The sequence below is a fragment of the Dunckerocampus dactyliophorus genome, chromosome 3 (genome assembly GCF_027744805.1).
Source record: "Dunckerocampus dactyliophorus isolate RoL2022-P2 chromosome 3, RoL_Ddac_1.1, whole genome shotgun sequence".
Taxonomy (NCBI): domain Eukaryota; kingdom Metazoa; phylum Chordata; class Actinopteri; order Syngnathiformes; family Syngnathidae; genus Dunckerocampus; species Dunckerocampus dactyliophorus.
In genome coordinates, this window is record NC_072821.1 from 22,598,629 (window position 1) to 22,619,962 (window position 21,334).

At 40.2% G+C, this 21,334-nt stretch overlaps 1 protein-coding gene across 1 annotated transcript in view; it reads left to right on the forward strand.

The window, feature by feature from the left end:
- Positions 1–21,334, forward strand: part of LOC129178161 (protein kinase C-binding protein NELL1-like) — a 288,999-nt gene that overhangs the window by 186,938 nt on the left and 80,727 nt on the right. Inside the window, exon 13 of the mRNA XM_054770107.1 lies at positions 384–509. Coding sequence (XP_054626082.1) covers positions 384–509 — 126 coding nt within the window. The remainder of the gene's footprint in view (positions 1–383; positions 510–21,334) is intronic.

Here is a 21,334-nt window from a genome sequence, read left to right on the forward strand (position 1 = left end):
ACCAGATGATATTTTTGTTTGATTTGTATACAATATTAATATATACACAATCTTTTTTTAATTTCTGAACAAACCCCATTTTAAGCACTGCGGTGTTAAGTACTGCTGGTAATATTTTGCAAAAGGGTGACTGTATTTTTTACATATTTGTGACAAGTGGTCGTAATAATGACCCTATGTGGCAAACCATGAGGAATCACTGAGATCAATAATTAACAATGTTTTATACCTTAACATTATATGCCTTAGTCTTAACATTGCTGTTCTTTGTGATTAAAGCAATTGTCTTAAAGCTGTTCAATGAGCTACAGTCGCTTTCCTCATCAGCCACTTGATAAGTTTAAAATGGTCTTTAATCCACTGTATCTTCTCTTTATTCTCAGATATTGACGAGTGTGCAACCCAGATGCATTACTGCCAGTCCAACACGGTGTGTGTCAACCTGCCTGGCAGCCATCGCTGTGACTGTTTGCCAGGCTTCACCCGAGTGGATGAATTTTCCTGCACTGGTATGTCTGTGTGGTGAAAATTTCAGGTTTCACTTTCCACAGTGACTCACTTTCCTGCTCAGCTGGGCATGCACTGTGTGAGTCAAGTTTGCAGCATCATTTTGAAATCTCTCTTTGAGTGGTCCCACTTTCAAATCTTATCTCTCATTTGTTGTGCAATTTACATGGGGAAACGTGGACGTATTAGTATCCGAGATTAACCGATCAGATACTTTTCAGACTTTCTGACTTATTTGTTAGTTCTGTGACAATTTTGAGGCATCAAGCTGAAACTCAACCTACAAAACCTAGAACATTGCCAACCCACACATAAAGCTGTTGGCATGGAATGACAGTAAATATACTGGTGCAGTGGAAGGCAACATCTCAAAAATTGTGTGCTCAGCCTTAACCACACAAAAATAGTGATTGGCTGTATGCTTTGTATTTGCTCAGCAACAAATTTGATGTTAAAACCCAATGTATCCTTAATTTTGTAATAACTGGTGCCATTTAACAATACTGTTATTAAAATTGTCCATTTGTATAGAAAAGTGGATTGAGATTGGGACTGTGAAATATGTGAGGTTTGCCCTACCCACAGAACCATCTAGACTCTGCAACCCCCTTGAGACTCCTCTTGAAAAGTGGCTACTCATTCATAAGATGCTATATAAGGATAATGAGATAATGGCCATGAGATAATTGTATATGAGTTACTAACAGCTATCCTAGCACTTGTTTTTTTCTTGTTTTTGTGTTTGTGATTTTGTAAGCTCTGTAATGTGTAATGTGTTGTCATTTAGCACATGCCAACACACTGAAATAGGTGGTTAAAATGGTGAAATGATGAGTTCCTCCAGTTGATAGGTTGAGTACAATTTTTATATGGTTGCATTGGTTGAGCACAATTTTTATGTGGTTGCAAGAGTGAGAGCGCCCCAGATAGGTGTCAGGATCAACCCCAGATCCCTCCTTTCCCTTGTCCCCTTCCTTTATGGCAGCACCCTGTTGTATGCATCCTTAAGGGCTTTGACGTAGAATCATTGTTGCATCATCGTTGATGGCGGGGAATCATCGTTGCATCATCCTTGATGGCGTGGAGTCATCGTTGCATTATCCTTGATGGCATCCCTTGGAAGCCCACCAAGAGGAGACGCCCCTAGATTGTTTGAGTGTGGGATACATATTTGGCCCACAACCCCGAACTGAACAACAATCTGGACAAACAACATGAACTCCGCAGATGCCCGGGATGTGTTGGGCGCTTATTCAGATATCCTTCAAAGTCTAACCCAGTCCAACAAAGCCATGCTTGCTCAAATTAAGGAATTAACTCACATGTTCTCAGAGACCGCTGCCGGCTCAGCTCAGCGGCAGGCAATAGCGATAGGCCCTCCAGATCAGTAGCCGAGAGCCGTGGGTATCGTCGAGGAAATCTTGTGCCACCCAGCTGGAACCATTGGCGGTTGAGTTCAATAAGTGCAGAGGATTTTTGCTGCAATGTGAGCTTGTATTTCAACAGAGGCCCGATACCTTTTTTTTGATGAGCAAAGCAAGGTCAATTATGTCATGGGCTTGTTACGGGAGCGAGCATTGGCATGGGCGGAGGCCTTGTTTTTGTCCCAAGGTATACCGACCCCTTTTGCTGAGTTATCCCAACAGATGGAAACCGTGTTTCAACATCCTGACTCTTTGGGTACTGCGGCAGGCCAACTCCTAGCCCTTCACCAAGGACCCCTGAAGCGTTGCAGACTATTTCTTAGACTTCTGGACATTAGCAGGAGGGGCTAACCGAGACCCTCAAGGATGAGTTAGCAGCCAGAGATGAAACGCTTGTCTCTATGAGGAGTCGCACAGACAACCGATTACAGAAACGGAGTCAAAACCGAGCGTCACGACATCCATTCCCCTTAGTTCTGAAGCACAGTTCATGGCCGTTCATGAGAACCACCACCCCCCGGCTTTAGGCAAAGCTTCAATCAACATGCAGAGGAGGAGCCTATGCAGCTTGGTCGACCAAATTAACCCTTGAAGAACAAACACAGACAACAGGCTGGGGAGTGCTAGTGCTGTTCCAGTCCTGAACATTTCAGACGAGATTGTCCTAAGCGTAAACTCCCACACCCGGCTGTCAAGGTGGGAACCCTGACGAAAGAAGCAAACTCAAAGAAGTTCCCCATTAAACGTCTGACGTCGGTCTCCCAACTCCAGTTTGGTAATCAATCCGTGTCAGCCTTGGTAGACTCTGGAGCAGATCCCACATCCCTCCTTTTTCTCCTCCCCTTCCCTACCTTTCATTCATTTTTGGCAGCATCCCGTTGTATGCACCTTTGACCCTTTGACACTAGGGTTGTCCAATAATATAGATCAGGGGACTCAATTTCACTAGGAGCCAGTGGAGGTAGAGTCTGGGTGAAGCTGGGCCGCATCAAGTATTGGGAGTAGGGCTGGTATTCTCAGGGTACCTCACGCTACGATACAATTCACAATACATGGCTCACAATAACCCTAATATCTTACGCCGTAACTAGAGTCTAGGGCCACCCCTCCCCCGGTCCATGTGATAACACCACTGTGTTGGGTCTAGTGTTGGTGTTTACTTGCCCCTGTAAGTATGTAAGTAACACTGAGCTTGCCCGGATGTTGCAGGCTGCAGTTACACTACTCTTTGATGTCCAGTCGCAGGCCGCAAGATACGATTTGGTGGGCCGCAAATGGCCCGCGGGCCACGGGTTTGAGGCCCCTGATATAGATGGACTCTTGAATCTTGAATATTATCTGCAGCTATTGTAGTGCCTCATGCCTCGTGTGCCCCAAGTGCAAACAACCAGTTTGTATCGTTCAATGTTTTACAACAAAATAAGATTGCAACACTGAAGGTGTATGCTGTCAGTTATTTTAACAAAAAATCAGTATCAGTCCAAAATCGAAATCGACAGGTCAGGCCTTATAAAGATCGGTGACTGGTGATAGGTTAGAAAATTGGAATCGGTGCACCCCTACTTCGAATCAAATATGTTTCATAGTCATGCTGCATTCATGCAGCAAAGAAGTAACTGACCAGCGGTGGTGTGCTGAATGATCCCACTTCATAATTCCACTTGCATTAGTCCAGAGTTTCATACTTTGAATAGAGGTTGTAGAGAGCGCCTGTGTTACCCCAAACCTCAGCACAGTGGGTTAAATATGGTGAAACTGAAGAACTGTACAGAATCTGATTAGCTTTACTTATTACTGCGATCGTTTTGGAGACATTGGACTGTAGATGTTTCATAAGAGATTTCCAATTAACACCTTCATCAATAATTTCGCCTAAAAATGTTATTCCTGTTATCCTTTCATAGGCCTGTCAAAATAATCAATACATTTATTAATCCAAGGATAAATAAAAACAAAGTCGATCATTTTACCGTTTGCTTTCCTCGTTCCCCTCTCTCTCTACCACACAAGCTGGATGACAAGAGGGTTCACTCTGCATCTTTCTGGGCTTGTTGGTTCTGTATTGGAATGAACGGAGAGAGTGAACCCCCTCAACCATTCAGCCTCTTTGACCCAGTAGGTGAAGGCAGGGTTACCAGTAAGTTGATACACAGAGCCGCTAAGTTAGCGTTAGCACAAATTAGCGTTGTGAGCAAGCGAATGCAAATATGAATGAAAGCACAAAAGTGATGGTTTCTAAGCCAAATGCCACAGCCCCAGTGTGGGAATATTTCACTTTTAAACAGAATGAACAGGATTATTGCATGAACACCGACAAACTGATACGTGCCATTTGATGGAAAGTAGTGACGATGAAGAAGGAATATGAGCAACTTGTATGTGCACCTCAAACACGACCATCCTGTTCAGTTTTCTCAAATGGGAAAAAAAAAAGCTACCGCTGGAGGTGCAGCAGAGCCTTTGTCCCGACAGTTAACGCTTACTGAGGTGTTTAGTGGGCAAAGTAAATACTGTATAAACAAAACAGCACAAAATGATGCACACTCAGTGTCGTTCACTACATGTTAAGCCTTCCCGGTCAAGTGCAATTTTTTTTTACATAGACTTGATACTTCATTTTATTTATTGGTATTGTTGTGTGTGCTTTTTCTCGTTTTTTTAAGACAGACAGAGACAGAGGGAGAGACAGGGTCCATTTTTTTGTTTTTCATTGTGATTTTTATTATGTGCAATTTATTACGAGAGTCCATTTTATTTTCATGGGGGGGTTGTCTTTTTTTGTTTATTATGTTGTTTATTTTATTTAAAAGCTCTTGACATTCCAATTACAATGTTAAATGCTCGTGAGAAATTAAAGTTTATTGCTTTTCATATGATGTACTCGTATTATTATGCCATATAATTAATGAAAAAATGGTCTCCAAAAATGTTGTCAATAATGATATTATCGACAATAATTTGCAGGACAGGCATGACAGGCCTACCCTTTCAATGTCAACACCATCAATTTCAGCTGTTTTGTAATTTTTCTGCCATTCCCGAATAATGTTTTTGTTTTGCTCAGATTTAATGATAGCTTATCTATATTAAACCATGATTTTAATTTTGTTATTTTTGTGTAAATTGAAGCACCAAAGAAAGTAGTTCATTCAGCTCATGGCCTGAACAAAATAAATTTGTGTCATCTGTTGTCAGTTTTAAAACATCTGCAAATTTACATATACTGTATCATTAATGTATAAAATATGCAGTTTGGGGCCCAACAATGGGCCTCATTCACGAACATCTTCTTAAAAGTCTTCTTAAGAACTGTACTTAAAAAGGCGCGGGTTGGAAACTGCGCCACATTCATGACGCGTTCTTAAGTAGGGATAATCGTTCGCACCGGTGTTCTTAGGGTGATGAATGCCAACTGCGATGCCCGTGCATGTGAGGCCTAATTTGCATAGGTCACCGCCTATTATTTCCTATATAAGGTAAAAAATGTGCCGTGCGCAACAGGCAGCTGGAGGCGGAGATGCCAAAGCGCAAGGGCAAGACTGAGAAGCAGCTGGACAACAAACAAAAGAAAAACTTAAATTCTACTGAAATAGAGGTGCTTTTACAAGGAGTGACCGAACACAAGACCACCTTATTTTCACGTGTATCCACCGGTCATCAGGCCATCCAAAAAGAGTCGGCATGGAGCACCATTGCAGGAAACATAAATGCCGTTTCCACGGAGAAACGCGCCACAGCAGAGGTTAAAAAGAAGTGTTTTGACTTAAAATAGACTAAAAAAAAATGATTGGACTGCACTGGAGGGATCTGGAGGAAACGGGAGGTGGTCCATCAATCAGAAACCAAACCATTTTGGAAACTCTAGAAAATATTTACACAATCATGATGGAAAAATAAAGTCAAAATACATAGTTTGTGTGTGCCAATTTATTTTTTCTGTGGTTACATTTGATTAGACGCTGCCTAATTAATACAGCAGCCCCGTGCTCTGGCTCAAGACGTGGCTGGGGGCGCATGTCGTTATCTGGCGGTTCTACGTGCGCAATAGGCACACCACGTTTCATTGCGATGTTATTCTGATGATCCTGCACACCTGAAAGAACAGAGAGGGAAGCCTGAAGCCTGAAGCGGGACATCAAATATTCGTGGCTTTCAGCAAATAAATCTAATGGTCCCTTTACATTCTCTCTCTGCGCAGCGCACGTCCAGCCAGGTACTTTTTTTTTTTTGATGAATTGGGATTTGAATATATATTTATCAGTGAGTATATTTTAGTTGTTTTGATGATAAATAATTGTTGGGATATTTTATTTGCACTCCATTTTTTGGAATCAGGTTGCAAGATCCATCATGAGGGCGATTGCGCATTGAAAGTGCAAGCTTTGTTTGTGCGTAAGAGTCGTCCTGAGCGTTCGTAGAATTTGTTCTTAGATCTAAGAACTGTGAGTTAAGAACACGTTTCGTGAATGCCAAAAATCTTTGTAAGAAGGCTTTAAGAACACATTTGTGCGTAGGAACGTTTCGTGAATGAGGCCCACTGACCCCAGAGGACTCCACAAACAATGTTCAAACATGATGAGCAGCTATCTCTTAACTGGACGTATTGTTTTCAATTGTCCAAAGCTAACCCAGTCCAAAACTAGTCCTCGATTCCATATAATTAAAGTTTTGTAATTTTTTTTCATCTATGTTGTCAAACGCTGACCAGTCCAGGGTGTACGCCGACTCTCGCCCAAAGTCAGCTGGGATAGGCCACAGCATACCCCCGTGACCCTAGTGAGGGTAAACGACATAGAAAATGGATGGATGGGTGTCAAATGCTTTTTTAAAATCAGTTAAAACCAGGCTGTCAATGAGTAGATGATACAGTATTTATCCATACATTTATCTAATCTGCTATTGATAGGTCTGTAGTTTGTGAATAAAGATTCCTTGCTAGCTTTGTACAGAGCAACAACTTTTGCTGTCTCATCATATGTGGAAATGTGCCAGTTTGAAATGATAAATTGCAGATATATGATTTTTAGTATGATCCTATCAATACCATCACAGTCAGTAGACGTGTATTATTTTTCACATGCTGTAGTTATTTTAATAATTTCCCTTTCATCTACAGCTGTGAGGAACATCGAGTGTTGCTTTCTTTCAATAAACCTTCCCCACATCTTCCAATCTACCCTGACTAGGAATTTCCCTTGCAATGTCAGGTCCAACATTTATAAAGAATGTATTTGTTATTAGCTGCAAACTCCATATCATATTCCTTTTTATCGTTGTCATTAAAATAGTTGGGATAATTCATCTGCAGCAGACCCATTGTTTTTTTATCACACTTCTAACTGTTCCATATTCCTTTAATGTTATTTCTATTATTAACATTGTCTTATAATATCGTAAAATATTAGTGAATTTATTTTTATATATTTTGTATTTGTTCCCTGCCTCTTTAGTTTTGTTCTTTATGAAAAATTTAAGTAAATTACAAGCCTGCACAGCGCTGTCTTGTCAAATGCACGGCGTACTTTACAAAACAAGTTTACCAAGTAACTTTAGATAAAAACCGAAAGAGGCGAGCTGAGGAAAACCTAATAAAGTGGAGACAGTGGGCAATATCACATGTGCCATTTTCAACTTGACAACTCACCGTGTATGTAAATGAGGCATGGAGCAACTCCTCTGTGGCTCCTGCCTACATAGGCTGTCTCGGGAGGGGCGGTCGCTTGTTTTTTGACTGGCCAATAACAGAACGTTAATAGTGAATAAATAATGAGGATTTTCTCTCATCACGATTGCAGATAATGACGAGATGTACACGTTTCACGCCCGTATTCGGCAAAAATGCATTATCCGCATAAACGAGTATCCAGCTCATGCCTAGTCTTTACTAGTTCTCAGGCGCATGAAAAATGACAAAATACAGGTGGCAGAGAGCAAAAAAGGAAAACTGGTGTTGGTAACTTGGTCGCCAAATCTGGCAACAATCCAAAACCTCTTGGCAACATATTTTCTCAAAAGCATCTAGTGACAAATCTAGGGACTTTTTCTGGCATCCTTGGAGTGTTTTCCGGTATGTGGGGACGTAAAAGTGAAAGCAAGTATTGATCTACAGTTTTTGTTCTCACTGAACAGCAGCGGGTGCTGCTGAGAGGTCTGCCCGACCCCTAAGCAGTCACAAGCAGTCAGTGCACTGTCAACTCCTGTGGCACACTGAGAGCAAAGTGGAGATCCATGCATCCATGGATCACACATGCGCCAGATGCGATGCCGCTGGAGTGTATCTCACCGTTTTACAGGGTGGGATCTAAAACGTACATATTTCTTCAGCTTCAATAAATTACTAGTCATTACACTCAAGACTTATTCGGACTCATTCACTTACCTGTCAGTGTGTCAGAACGTGTGACGGAAAAAGGTTGTGTGATAGATGAAACCAGTAGTCCTAACTAGGGGTGCAACGATCGCTTGAATAATTCTAGTTCCTGGATTAAACAAAATAATGGAGGATTTTTTTTCTGCCTCGAGGAATCGCTTACAAGGAAGCGGTTGTTTGAAGGTGCGGGAAGATTGAAGAGGTGAGAGAAAGTGACAAGCCAACGAAAGAGAAGGAAAACAAAATGTAAAAAACAGAGAATGTGGCAAGAAAGTTAAACACCGTGACGTGTATCGTTGTAATGTGGCACTTACTGTACATACCACAACAGCACATCTTACAAGTTGCATCATCTCCCCCCGAATGGAGTGGAAGATCCAAGACAAGGTAAAATTATCGTAGCACAAATCATTGAGATTAAGGTTATTGTAGCTTACTAACATAGTATAGACATGTGGAGGGCTAACTTCCTCTTAATTATGACCCTCTTTCGAATGTGTGGAAGTTTATTACGATGGTAACGTGACTTCATACAGGGTTTATTTCATGAGCAAAAACACAGAGTTAAGATGTGAGTTAAGATGTAAAATAAAAACATTTTTGCTCACTAATCAGTAGCTGCTAATTTCTAGCAAACAATACTGTGTAATAGAACAAGGAAGTGCGTGTCTTACTCACTCACTTGAGAGTCATGTGTTCCACTACAGAAAAATAGAATAGAATACTTTGTCTGTCCCAAATGGTGACAGAAATTCTTCGACAGGGCTCACAAACACATTCACACATTACCATTAAGACACATGACTAGTGCATGTTGAAAAGTGCATGTTGAAGGATGCAATATTGTATTTCATGGTATTCAGGATGGTTATAGCAGATGGAATGAAATATTTTTTATAGGTGTTTTTCTGGGTTAGTGGAACTTTATATCTCCTGCCTGACGGCAGTAGCTGAAATGATTGGTGCAGGATCCTCTGTGATCAGGATGGCCTGACGGTTGTACAGTTCAGACAGGGGAGTATGTGGTGAACCGCATATTTTGCTGACCTGGTTTATTATGCGGGAAAGCCTGGTTTTGTGCTTGATGGTGAGCAAATTGTACCAAGAAGAAATGTTAAATATGAGAATGGATTCAATGAGTGAGTGATGAACCAGGGTTAAAATGTCCTTGCTGATATTAAAAGTCCTTAGATTCCTCAGTGGGTGGAGGCGCTGTTGTGCCTTCTTATATATAGAGTCTGTGTGCTGTGTAAATGATAGACAGGTGTCAATCTCAGTCCCCAGGTATTTAAAGGACTGGACCTGCTCTACCAGCTGCCCCTGGATGCTGAGTGGCTGGTAAACAGATGGTGCCTTGCTATTGCCTCTACAGCACAACTCTTTGGTTTTAGTAATGTTCAGCTCGAGTGAGTTCTCACTGAATAGTTTGACCAGGTTTCTGACTGCCTGCTGGTACTGGAACAGAGCATCAGAGCCAGTCATATGGGCCACCAAGGCCATTTCATCTGCATGTTTAAAAAGTTGCATTCCTTCACTGCTGCAGGAGATTTGTTTAGTGTATGCAGAGAAGAGGATGGGAGATAAAACACAACCTCGAGGGAGCCCCGTGTTTAAAACCAATTTGCTAGATTTAAAACCATTCACAAGCACCTGTTGTGGTCTGTCCTGTAAAAAGTTCTTTATCCATAAAACTAGCGTTGGGTGTACCTGAAGGTGCAGCAGGGTGTTTGTGTTTACAGTGTGAAAAGCAGAGGGGAAGTCAATGAATATTATCCTGGTGTGTGGGTGTGCAGAGTCCAGGTGTTTTGTGACAGTCTAAAAGTGTGAGACTTACATTCTCTACACTATGTCTTGCTCTGTACGCAAACTGGAGTGGATCCAGTTTGTCGGACAGCATGTCGGACAGCTGGTCACCCACTGATCTCTCTATGTACTTGCAAAGCACTGAGGTCAGGGCCACTGGTCTGTAGTCCTTTATGTCCTTTGCATCCTTTGCATGTGCTTTTTTTTGAGGGTAGGAATGATTGTGGACTTCCAATGGTTGGGAATACCGCCAGAATCCAGGAGAAGCTGAAACAGCCTGGCGAGAACTCCACCTAATTGAGTGGAGCAGTCCTTGAGCACCCTGCCTCTGGGCCTGGGCTTTATGTGTAAGATGGAAGTCACCAGCTGTTCGTCAATGATGAGGGTTGATGGAGAGCTCAGGGTTGGGCAGGTCCAGTTTCTTGGTGTGCTGTTGTTGCTGATCCGAGTGAAAAAGCTGTTGAGCTGTTCTGCGAAGGAGGTTGGGTATGAGCAGTTGACCACTGCAGGTTTGGTGGGTCGGCCCATCATGGTGTTGAACCCCTGCCATGCCTCCCTTGCATTCCCATTTCTTCTCCACTTTATCCTCAAAGTGGATCTAGTCCAGCTTGGCCTTCCTCCTGAACTCTTTTTCCAGTTCCCTCACCCTACGCTTGTAGGGTGCAAGCCTTTTTCTTTTGAACAAGGCAGTATTTCATGTCCTTGGAAATCCATTGTTTATTGTTTGGGTGAATAGTTATTTGTCTTGTCCTCACAAAATAAAATATATGAAGTTAGTGTGTCTGTCACCACAAGTCATTAATAAATAAATCTCTGTCTGTGAGGTCAAAGCAGCCCTGCAGTGTTTGAGTTGCTTCATTATTCCAGATTCTGATAGTTTTTGTTAAAGGGCCGCTGGTTTTCAGCTGTGACTTATATTTGGGCAGTAGTAGGGTGACGTGATCTCAACGACCAAGTGGTTGGCGTGGTTTTGAGATGTATGCATTAGGGATACATAAGCTGGATGACAGTGATTTGGGAAAACTCTTGGGGTAAATAATGCGGTCTAAATGACGCAGGCAGCAGCTCAAAGTGATTGCAGCTCATGGTCTCTTTCCCTTTAAAATCAGTTGCCCACTTACTGTTGGCAGCTATACAGAGCCCGCCCCCAATAGACTTCCTTGTATTTGCTGCATCTCTGTTAAAGAAGATGATGTTAAATCCTTCCTGTTGAAAGTCTGTATCCTCGGACAGCCATGTCTCTGTGAAGCAGAAGAGACTGGTTTGTCAGTAATCCATGTCAAACTTTGTGAGTGTGGAAAGTGCCTCCGTCTTGTTCCTGAGCAATCGCATGTTTGACAGCTTAATGGCAGGTAGCGGTAGGCGGCTACCTCTCCTCCTCAGTCTGTTTTGTATCCCTCCTCTTGACCCTTGTTTCCTTCGTATACACTTTCATTTGTGCGTCCGAAGTAACTCACGAGGTATGTTGTTTGAAGGGAGGGATACTGCTGGCTCCGACTGAAGGCGACCCAGCTCCAGTAGTCGAGATTGTCTTTTGCGTCTTCATTTTACTTTGGACACTGCAAAAACTCAATATCTTATAAAGAATATTTGTCTTATTTCTAGTGAGCCTGTATAACCTTAGGATTTATAAATGCGCAGCCATCAACATAATATAATATGTAATTTAGTCTTAGTAATGTCTTAGTTGTAGTCATACATTTTCAGACGTAAAAACTAGGGCACATCATCAGTGATGGGACCTGAGGTCATCGGATATTTCGGGTCTTTCGAACATCAGACACCCTTGCTCAGGCGACCCAGCTGAGGTTGATCCGTCCTCAGCTTGTGCCCTAGCAGCGCTTGGCCACGGATCTGCCCTGTTTAACCAGAGCCACCCAGAGGCTCTCTGCTGCCTTTGTGCTGCTATATATGGCCCTCCTCCTACTCTCCCCTGTTATGGTGAGTGCCTTGTAAATTTTGCAGAGCAAAAAATTCATATCTTACAAAGAAAATGTATCATATTTCTAGTCAGCCTGTCTAAGTTTAGGAGTTAGAAAATGCACAGCCATCAACATAATGTAACATGTAATTTAGTCTTAGTAATGTCTTCGTAAATTAATTATTATTTATTTCCTTTTCCAGTAAATAGTTACAGTCTGGGATGGATAAATTATTCTACACAAGAACCATCATGTCAGACCCATTAGAACCAAGAAAATGTCCTATGCACAATGTGAATCTAAGACATAATTTAAGACATTAAATTAAGAAATGAAAACATTTAAAAGTTTATAAGCCCTTATGTTTTGCGGCTCCAGACAATTTTTCTTTAGTGGGCGAGGCGGCAAAATGGCTGTTTTGATAGTAAATGTTGCCGACCCCTGTAAAGGGGCAAGTTCTGGCGTAGGGTAGAAAGATGATGGTGCCTGCCGGGAGTACCACCATATCATGGCTTTGCGACTGTGACAAGGTATTATTGGTTATCTGAAATTAAATCCTGCAGTGAAATGAACATAGCTGCTTGTGATGAATACATCTGTTAAAGGCTGGCCAAGTCTGTATGGTTTCTGTAAGAGTGATTATTATGCAGATTAAAAACATCCTGCCTCCTCAAGAGAAAACATGGTGTCATAAGAATCCCCATACAGCAGGGATGTCCAAACTATGGCATTTGGCCCGCGGGCCATAGTTCACATGGTACATGGCAGAAATATAATTAAACAAAAAAACACAGCAAGAATGGAGTGAAAGGCACTACAAAAAGCTTGAGACAAAAAATAATAACACAAATTTAGTCTTAAACTATACTGTATGTTTTGTGAACCTTTTTACAAAATATATATATAAAAAAAAACAGAAATATCAAAGTGGCCCCCGCATCCTTTGACTTTTCAGTATGTAGCCCTCGGTGGAAAAAATTTGGACACCCCTGACATATACCGTACTGTAACTGTTAACAACTATTTCAACGTTCTCTCCATGATTCTCAAGCCCTTCGATAATACAGAGTGTAGCAAAAGAATTTACTTGTACTGTAGCTAGGTTACAGTGTCAGTTCAGAAAAAAGTTCTTTTCTAATTGGTTACTTCTTTGTTTTTCTTGTCGATTGTGTACTTTAATCAGCTTGGACTAGCACGGACAAGGCCCATGTACAATCAATCTGTTTTACAGCTTGTAAAATGTCCTGAGCTGCTGACTCGGAGCAGAACAAACACTCAACTTGCTGGAATAAATAAATCCTCTTACCTCCGCTGAATGCCTTCGCATCTCCTGCATGAGAGTAAAAGTGAGTGATTGTGCTTATAGTGCCTGATGGCGGCAGCACACAAGCTCCTGTAATTGTCACATTGTACAGTACATCATTTTTGATGCTGTGTCTGCAGATTTAGAAATATTGTAATGATCAAATGCATATGTCATTGATAGTGTAGTGCAGGGGTTGGCAACCTTTACTTTATCAAAACAGCCATTTTGTCCCCTCGCCCACTAAAGAAAAATTGTCTGGAACTGCAAAACACAAGAGCTTCTAAACATTTACAAGTTTTAATCTTTCACAATGAATTCATATGTGTATATACACTAGGTCCCCAACTTACGAACACAATTGGTTCCAGACGGCCGTTCTTATGTCGAATTGTTCTTAAGTAGCGGAAAAGGTAATATTACCAATGATATAGGTACTACATGTACGTGTATACATATACAGTATATGTGTATGTATGTAAATATGAGTTTGGATGCAGTAGTAATATTAAATGAGGATAATTAATGAAAAAAACAATAATAAAAGTGATATAATAATACGGAATGATAAATGTTATTTACCTTTGAAGAGGAGTGGTCGAGCATACGTCGTTGTGGAGGAGTTGGAGGAGGAGTTATTGAAAAAAAGGACAAATCGTCATCGTTACACTCTTCTAAAAGAGGTAGTGTTCTGTGGGTGGTGTAGAATTAAGCAGGCCTATTAACTCTTCACAAACTTTAATGAAACGCTCTGTCCGGGTTGTATAATTTAGCTTTCCATTTAGCTTTATCTCCCCAGCGTCTAACTCGTCCTCTGTGGTCCCATTAGCAGTGTCACAGTGCCCTCTACTGGTCAAGCATGTACAGTAGCAGTATGAATACTGATTGAGCGACTACAAGGAATCCGCGAATGTTGGCTAGTCGGGCGTTCGTAAGTTGGGGACCTAGTGTATATAAATGTGAAAAAATCCATTATACTGCAGAAATATCACCTACATGTCAATAAAAACCTGAGCAGCAGTATGAAAGAAACTTTTCTTCTTAATTTGACTTTTTTCCTTCCTTACAGTGTTACCAATGGTTACCAATCAACATACAAAATAACAATAAATCATAATTCTAAGTAATTCTAAGTTCCTTACAGTGTTACTAAGTCTTAACAAGCAACAATATTATTATATGTTGTTCAGTATGCATATCATTAAACAAGAGCAATTTAGCAAAATAACCTGCAAGTTTGGGTAGGGCCATTTTACAGTCACTCAATAACCCACTCAATAAAACCATGATGTTTGTGTCAAGTGTTTGTGTCCGTTTTCCCCTCTCAATAACCAGGATTAAGTCATCAATCAAGAAAAAACCAAACGTTATCCAATATTCATTTTATCGTCACCACCCCTCAATAATGTAACAATGGTTGTAAAAATTGTAAAAAAAATCTCTGCAGACTTGGATAATGTGTCATACACCTTCATGTAAAGCAATATACACGACTCTCAAAAAGTTAGGGAGATTTGGCTTTTGGTGAAATTTCAGGATTAAACTAAAATGCACTATAACCTATACAGGTGAAGTTAATTTGACCTCTAAGCTTTTCAATGCACATGTCCAATTGATCAATGTTTCAGTACTTTTTGCACAATCTGCTGTTCTTTAACAAGGACTGCACTGTATGAATATGCACTAGAGTTTAATGACATATACTGTACCTTAATAGGCTGGTGGTTATTATTACCATTATAATCCATTTATTTTACAATTGTGTGAAAATCAGAATCACTCAGGAATGTACTGCTTTGTGAATATGTGCGTGTATGGCCATTAGGCAGTTCTTTGATGCTTCATTTTGTACAAATGCTGTGCACACTTCTGTGAAAAAATATTTCTTTGATATTGCAATACTGAACAGCTTGTTCCTCAGAGGAATAAAATGTCATTGGACATTCTTTCTTTCTCTCGCTTTTATCATCTGCCTCACTGAAGAGCCTGTCCTTTGTGCTGACAGTGCCCTGTAAACAATAGGAAGCTGCAATAATTGTGGTTCCACTTGAGTTCACCTCTATGGAAGCAGGCAAGCAGCTCATGGGAAACAGGGAACGGACAGAGAAAGCAAGTCAATGTCAAGATGTATAAGATTCTGCACATTGCTTGTCAAAATGCCACATCTGTAAACACATCCAGATTCATGTACTTCACAGTTCATTGTCTGTAAGTCATTCAAAATAATTTAAACAACCATTTTAAAGTAAATGAAAACACATCCATAACAATATCTGCTGCTCAGCAGGGCTCACCTCTCCTCTTTCCAGCGTAAACCCAATTGTGGGGAGGCGATGTTGATTGGTTTGATTAGTTTGGGTTTTCGCTGCATGTTAGATCTGTGTCACTGTTTTCGGATCTGATTATATAGTGTCTTCACTGTCAAACACTAAAGCTTAAAAGACTGACATGAGTTTATCAATTCATATTTCCTATGAATAACGGTGACTAATTAAACATCATTTACATAAACATATTTCAAACCTTAACAAAGGTTTAAATTCTGTTTTGTTGGGGCTCATATCATTATACATTATATTGTATTGTTGTCTCTGGAAGGTGAATTACTGTATGATGTCATTTAAGAGCAATTTTAGCCATCACTACTGCTTCTGATGGTGAGAGGTTATAGCTAATTGTTAAAGTTAATGAACAACCTATTTCTATACAAGCAAGACCTTCTCGATTGTCTGTAAAACATTTACAGAAAGTGTGTCTATCTGCATTGTCCATAGTGTACTGAAATGTATTCAGTATTACACGGGGCATAAACCGGAAGTGGGCGGGGTTTAACCGAAAATGGGTGGGGCTTAAATCGGTACATTGTTTTAAATCTGAAATTGACATGGATTGATCAGAGGTTATTGTTTATTTATGTTATTATTCAGCTATATGTGTACTGTGTATGTGTGTAAGTGCTCTGTAAAACTTTCTATTATTGTTATTATTTTTTTTATTATTTAATTATCTTTTTTGATTTGTGTGAAGTTGGTGATTCATGCAAACATCCATTGATGGCAAACAGGAAAATAATCTGTCAGCCTTGTTCACTGTTGTTTTCTTAAAGCACTGTTTTCAGTACTGCAAAGTTTTCCAACTGACTTTATATAATTGTGGCCAGTCAATGCAGGTTACTGTTACCACTGTCTGTGTACTGGCAACTGAAAATGAACAAAATTCTTATATTTTGGGTAGCACGCCTGTTTTATGATGACATCATGGAATAAGACAAAAATACATTTCAAAGAAAAAAGCGGTCATGCTACCCCAGTTGAGTTGTTCCATAAGTGACTGACGCAACACAAGCCTGCACAGCGCTGTCTTGTCAAATGCACCGCGTACTTTACGAAACAAGTTTACCAAGTAACTTTAGATACAAACCGAAAGAGAGGCGAGCTGAGGAAAACCTAATGCACACGAGCCGTTTTCAACTTGCCAATTTTACCGTGTACATGAATGAGGCAGGGGCGGTCGCTGTGTGTGAATGGCCAATCACAGAGCGTGAAGAGTGAATACATAATGAGGATTTTCTTTCATCACGATTACGGATAATGACGAGATGTACTCGTTTCGTGCACATACTTGGCAAAAATGCATTATTCGTAACGGATACTTGTTTATAACGAGTATCCGGCGATACTCGTTTATAACGAGTATTCGGCTCATCCCTACTTGTTAGCATCAATATGAGTGTCACGAGTGTGTGTCCAAGCCTTTTCGACCAAAGCCATTATCTTTCTGTAAACCCGAGTGTAAACATAAACGGCTGTTTAAAGCTACTGTTTATAGCATTGACTCATTGCAAACAAATACTATAACTGCTATATAGACTCTGTGTACTTTTTTTCTGGGATTATCCTCGATCTTCCTCATTGATGCTAAAGTCTGGTGCTGTAACCAAATATATTGCCCTTATTTTTTAGTACAGTTTGAAAACCTTTTAAATTGTGTGATCATTGACTATTTCTTCGATAGCAAGATAAAAACCACTCTGAAACTTGCACAAATTTTGTCCGCACAGTGGTATGCAGTTTTGCGTGCCAATGAGTAAATTGGTTTTAAACAGGTGTGAAGTATGTGTAAACTGTGCGGGGCTGTGTGCCATTGCGCAAACAACGTGAGTGGTGGGCATCAAAGTGTGTCTCATTCTCATGCATGGATCAGCTCTTGCACCACCTCTTGAAACAAGTCGGGGGGAATTCTCATGTAATTTCTGTAACCTCTTGGATATTTCTTGTGAACTTCTGTTAATAACTGATCATAATGCCCAAAGTGATGTCTTCTAATCAGCAATTCAATCACCCGCACTCTCCGTGCAATTAGTAATAGTACAGCAGCTGCAAGATCATATAGACACCTTTGCCTTTCTGTAATCAGAGCTTCTTCTTCAGGAGTTCAACATCTTGTAGGTCTCTTGCAAATTGAAGAATTAATAAGGCTAAGGGTATAGTGTGGCATCACATGGGACAAAGCGATGCCAGACTGTACCCATGCGGGAAAGTGCATGTCACGTGTTGTACACTAGACGTAAGCAGTACTTGAGTTAGGTGTCAGTTTATTCGTGCAGGAGCGTGCCATTTCGTCACAATGCAAAAACCTATGCGTAAACAGAACGCAAACAGTGCACAAAGTAGTTTTTAATTTTCATGACACGCATTGCCACGACGACTTGCGCCGCAATGTGGAGGCATAATTCATGTCAAGTGTCAAGGTGGCAAAAGGCTCAAGAGAAGAAAGTGTTTACAATTTGACTAAAATGAAAACTTATTTGCATTATTATTCTATTTTCCTATTCTGTAATGGATGATAATGTATTTAAAATGCATTGTGTCGCTGTTACAGATGTTGTATTTGCACATTGTTACATTGGTTCCTCCTTTGTAGCTGGCTGATCTGTGTAATATTTGTCCTGCGCGATAGCGTTTGTACACCAGCGGGGAATAAGACGTAATCGATCTCTGTATGAACAGTAGGCTATGCTGTAAAGCTAACCTCATTTCATGGTTTAGTATTTAGTAGCGCCTGCACTTTCACAGATTAATTATTCATACAAAGGAGTGGAAAGAAATTAATAAAATAACCGTTAATGATGAACAATGTGTAGGAATTAGTGTAGATACCAGTTGGCAAAAGTCGGCATAATAAATGGTGTTTACGCTCATTTTATGATTCAGTGCAGGCAGAACACAAGTGATTTCCCCTGTGGAAGGTCATTATGATCCTTGACTTCATGTGCTGGATAATAGTTATGTGCCATCTGTGATTGTGGAAATGTCCAGCTCCCACTGAGTACTTATCTTATGAACTCTGTGTTTTACAACAATGTTGTCATTATGTAGCTGCAGAGGCTTGACGTTACCGATCGAACCAAGATAACATTTTGAGACTGGTTCTTTGTATTATTTTTAATTATCTGCATAACAACACAACAAAAAAGCTTTTGTCAGATATGTCATGATCATCTTGTCCTGGCGCACACTGCTCGTTGTAGAAACAGGCCCTCGTTGAAGACCTTAATCTGCACTTCAGTAGTTGACAAATTAAAAAACCTAAAAAAGCCAGCTGAAGTCATGCGAGTATATCTTGCAAATCATTTGTCATCCAAGCCTCAGACAGATAAAATGAACCATCAGCATCCTTTGAGGAGAGCGAAGGGCTTGGGTTAGATGTGAAAGTGAGAGTGTTTACCTCTATTTACCTTTATCACACATCGCATCGCAGTTAATTTAGTAGCTGACATCAACATTGCTCAGCTAGACAATGTTATGTGTTGCATTTAAAAAGTGGCGGACACCATGACCGTTGTGTACATGGAGGGCTACTCTTGCTTTTAAGCAATATGAATACACAGAATATCTGCATCTGAGTTATTTTATATGTAGCCTGGGTCTATTTCAACTACTGATTTAATTTAGTTTGCTTTTGCTTGGCTAAATATTTAATCAGATGGCAAGTATGTCAGACATTGTTGGATTTGCTCAACTCATGTATCTACCTTCGCTCTTCTAGTCTGCATACTGCTGATCAATACTTTTTCCTAACCTGCAGTTCATACACAATATGCTCGGGCTCTGTTAGAACGGATCAAAAGTAGCTGCCATTAATTTCATGCATGACTTGCTACATATAATCTTCAAAAATTGTAACATTGGGAAAAGCTGCATTCCCCCGCAGACACATTATATGTTTAATGAAAATTTAATCAAATCCAATTCCAATTATACATATAATGAATGTTGAGCTCAGGTGTGACGAGCTTGGAAACCTTGGCAACCCTCCCCATATATGTTAGCTTTCCAAGGATGGGGGTCACATCGGCAAGGGAACAGCCGTTTTAATAATCCCATCAAACATGGTTTGGGAAGGAGTCTTGTAAGTTTTTCATCCATTTGTAATTGTCTCTGTAGAGGAGAGTGTTTATATTTAGCCTCCTCATGAAGGTTTGATGCTAGGAGAATTTCTTTCCACTTACTAGAAGACTGTACAACTGTCTAGAATGATTTCTGTCTCCATGTTATGCTGCTGTTCTTTAAGCTTCATCTTGTGTTCTCTAGAGATGCATTGATTCCATTTTCCCCTGGGTGAATACACACTGAGACCCCAGGAATATAAATGCACTGTGCATGCTTACTGACAGAGCACATTAATAGAACATGCTTTCATTAAAGCACATTGCAGGCCAAGCTTTATGGCCCTGAGCTGTACAGTTCGTAGAGTAGTAAAGGAACTACATTAGATGTTTGCTGTTTTCTGCTACTAGAGATAATAACTTTAGGACAATAGTAAGGAAACTGAACAATAAAAAAACATCATATTTAATTTAGAAAAAGGACTGCACTTCTGTTTAATTCGAGAGGCCTGAGCTGCTAAAAGTTTGTGTGTATAAGATGTGCATACTTGATTGTGTGCGCAAAGCTGATCTACTAACACAGCGCAATGAGGATTGCACCTGTCATATGTTTGCTGTCATGAATATGCAGAATATGTGCAGATCATCACAACGCACAAATTAATGGGAGGAGGAGATGCAAATGTAATCATTTTTCACCTGCTATGTGATTTAACAGAACTCGAACCTGTTTGCGGCCAGTGTTTTTGCGTCTATTTTTAGCTTGTTTGGAAGGCAGGTGCACACCGGAACAGCGTTGCCAGGGTTTCTGCGCAAGTATGGAGAATATGGAAAAGCATGGAATTTGATTTTATAAATTTCCATGTCTAGAAAAGTACGGAAAATGGAAACTCAAGTATGGAAAAATATTCACGTTTCCAAGATTAAATAAATTGATCTGTTTTTCTAAGACGCTTGCTAGGGCAGCTAAGATTTTTGTGTCACACAACGCACTGGGCGACAGACATATCCTGGAAAACATTTGGGAAAATTGACAAGTTGAATGGCCAGCCCTCTGCTCTTAACCTCCTCCAGCCCTTTGACTGAACTACATGACCTTGCTATAATCTCCTGGAAATTATATAGCGACATAATGGCATACCTATTCAGCATAATGGAAACAAACGTTTAATTCCATAATTTATTTACATAATAGTTGGGCTGCAACTAGCGATTATTTTCTTTGTCGATTAATCTAAAGCTTGTTTTTTCCATCAGGCCCTAGACCTAGATGATCAATTAGGCCCTAGAGGACCAAATCAATATGAATCAAACACAAACAGTTAGTGGTTTAGTCATGCATATCCCAAAAGAGGCAAACATGTTGATTACTGTTTTTCAGAGTCAAAGCTTATGTGTGTGAATATGTTGTTCTGCCTAAAACTAAAATATAATCTGCTTTCATGGATGACTAAGAAAATTTTACAAATATAAGCTGAAATCAGAGGATGTTTAACTTTTTAAATAAAAAATGATTAATCAAATACCAAAATAGTTGTTGATTAATTGGATAATTGATTAATCATCACTTCATCGATTACTTGTTGCAGCTCTAATGATACACTTCTATTTACTGAC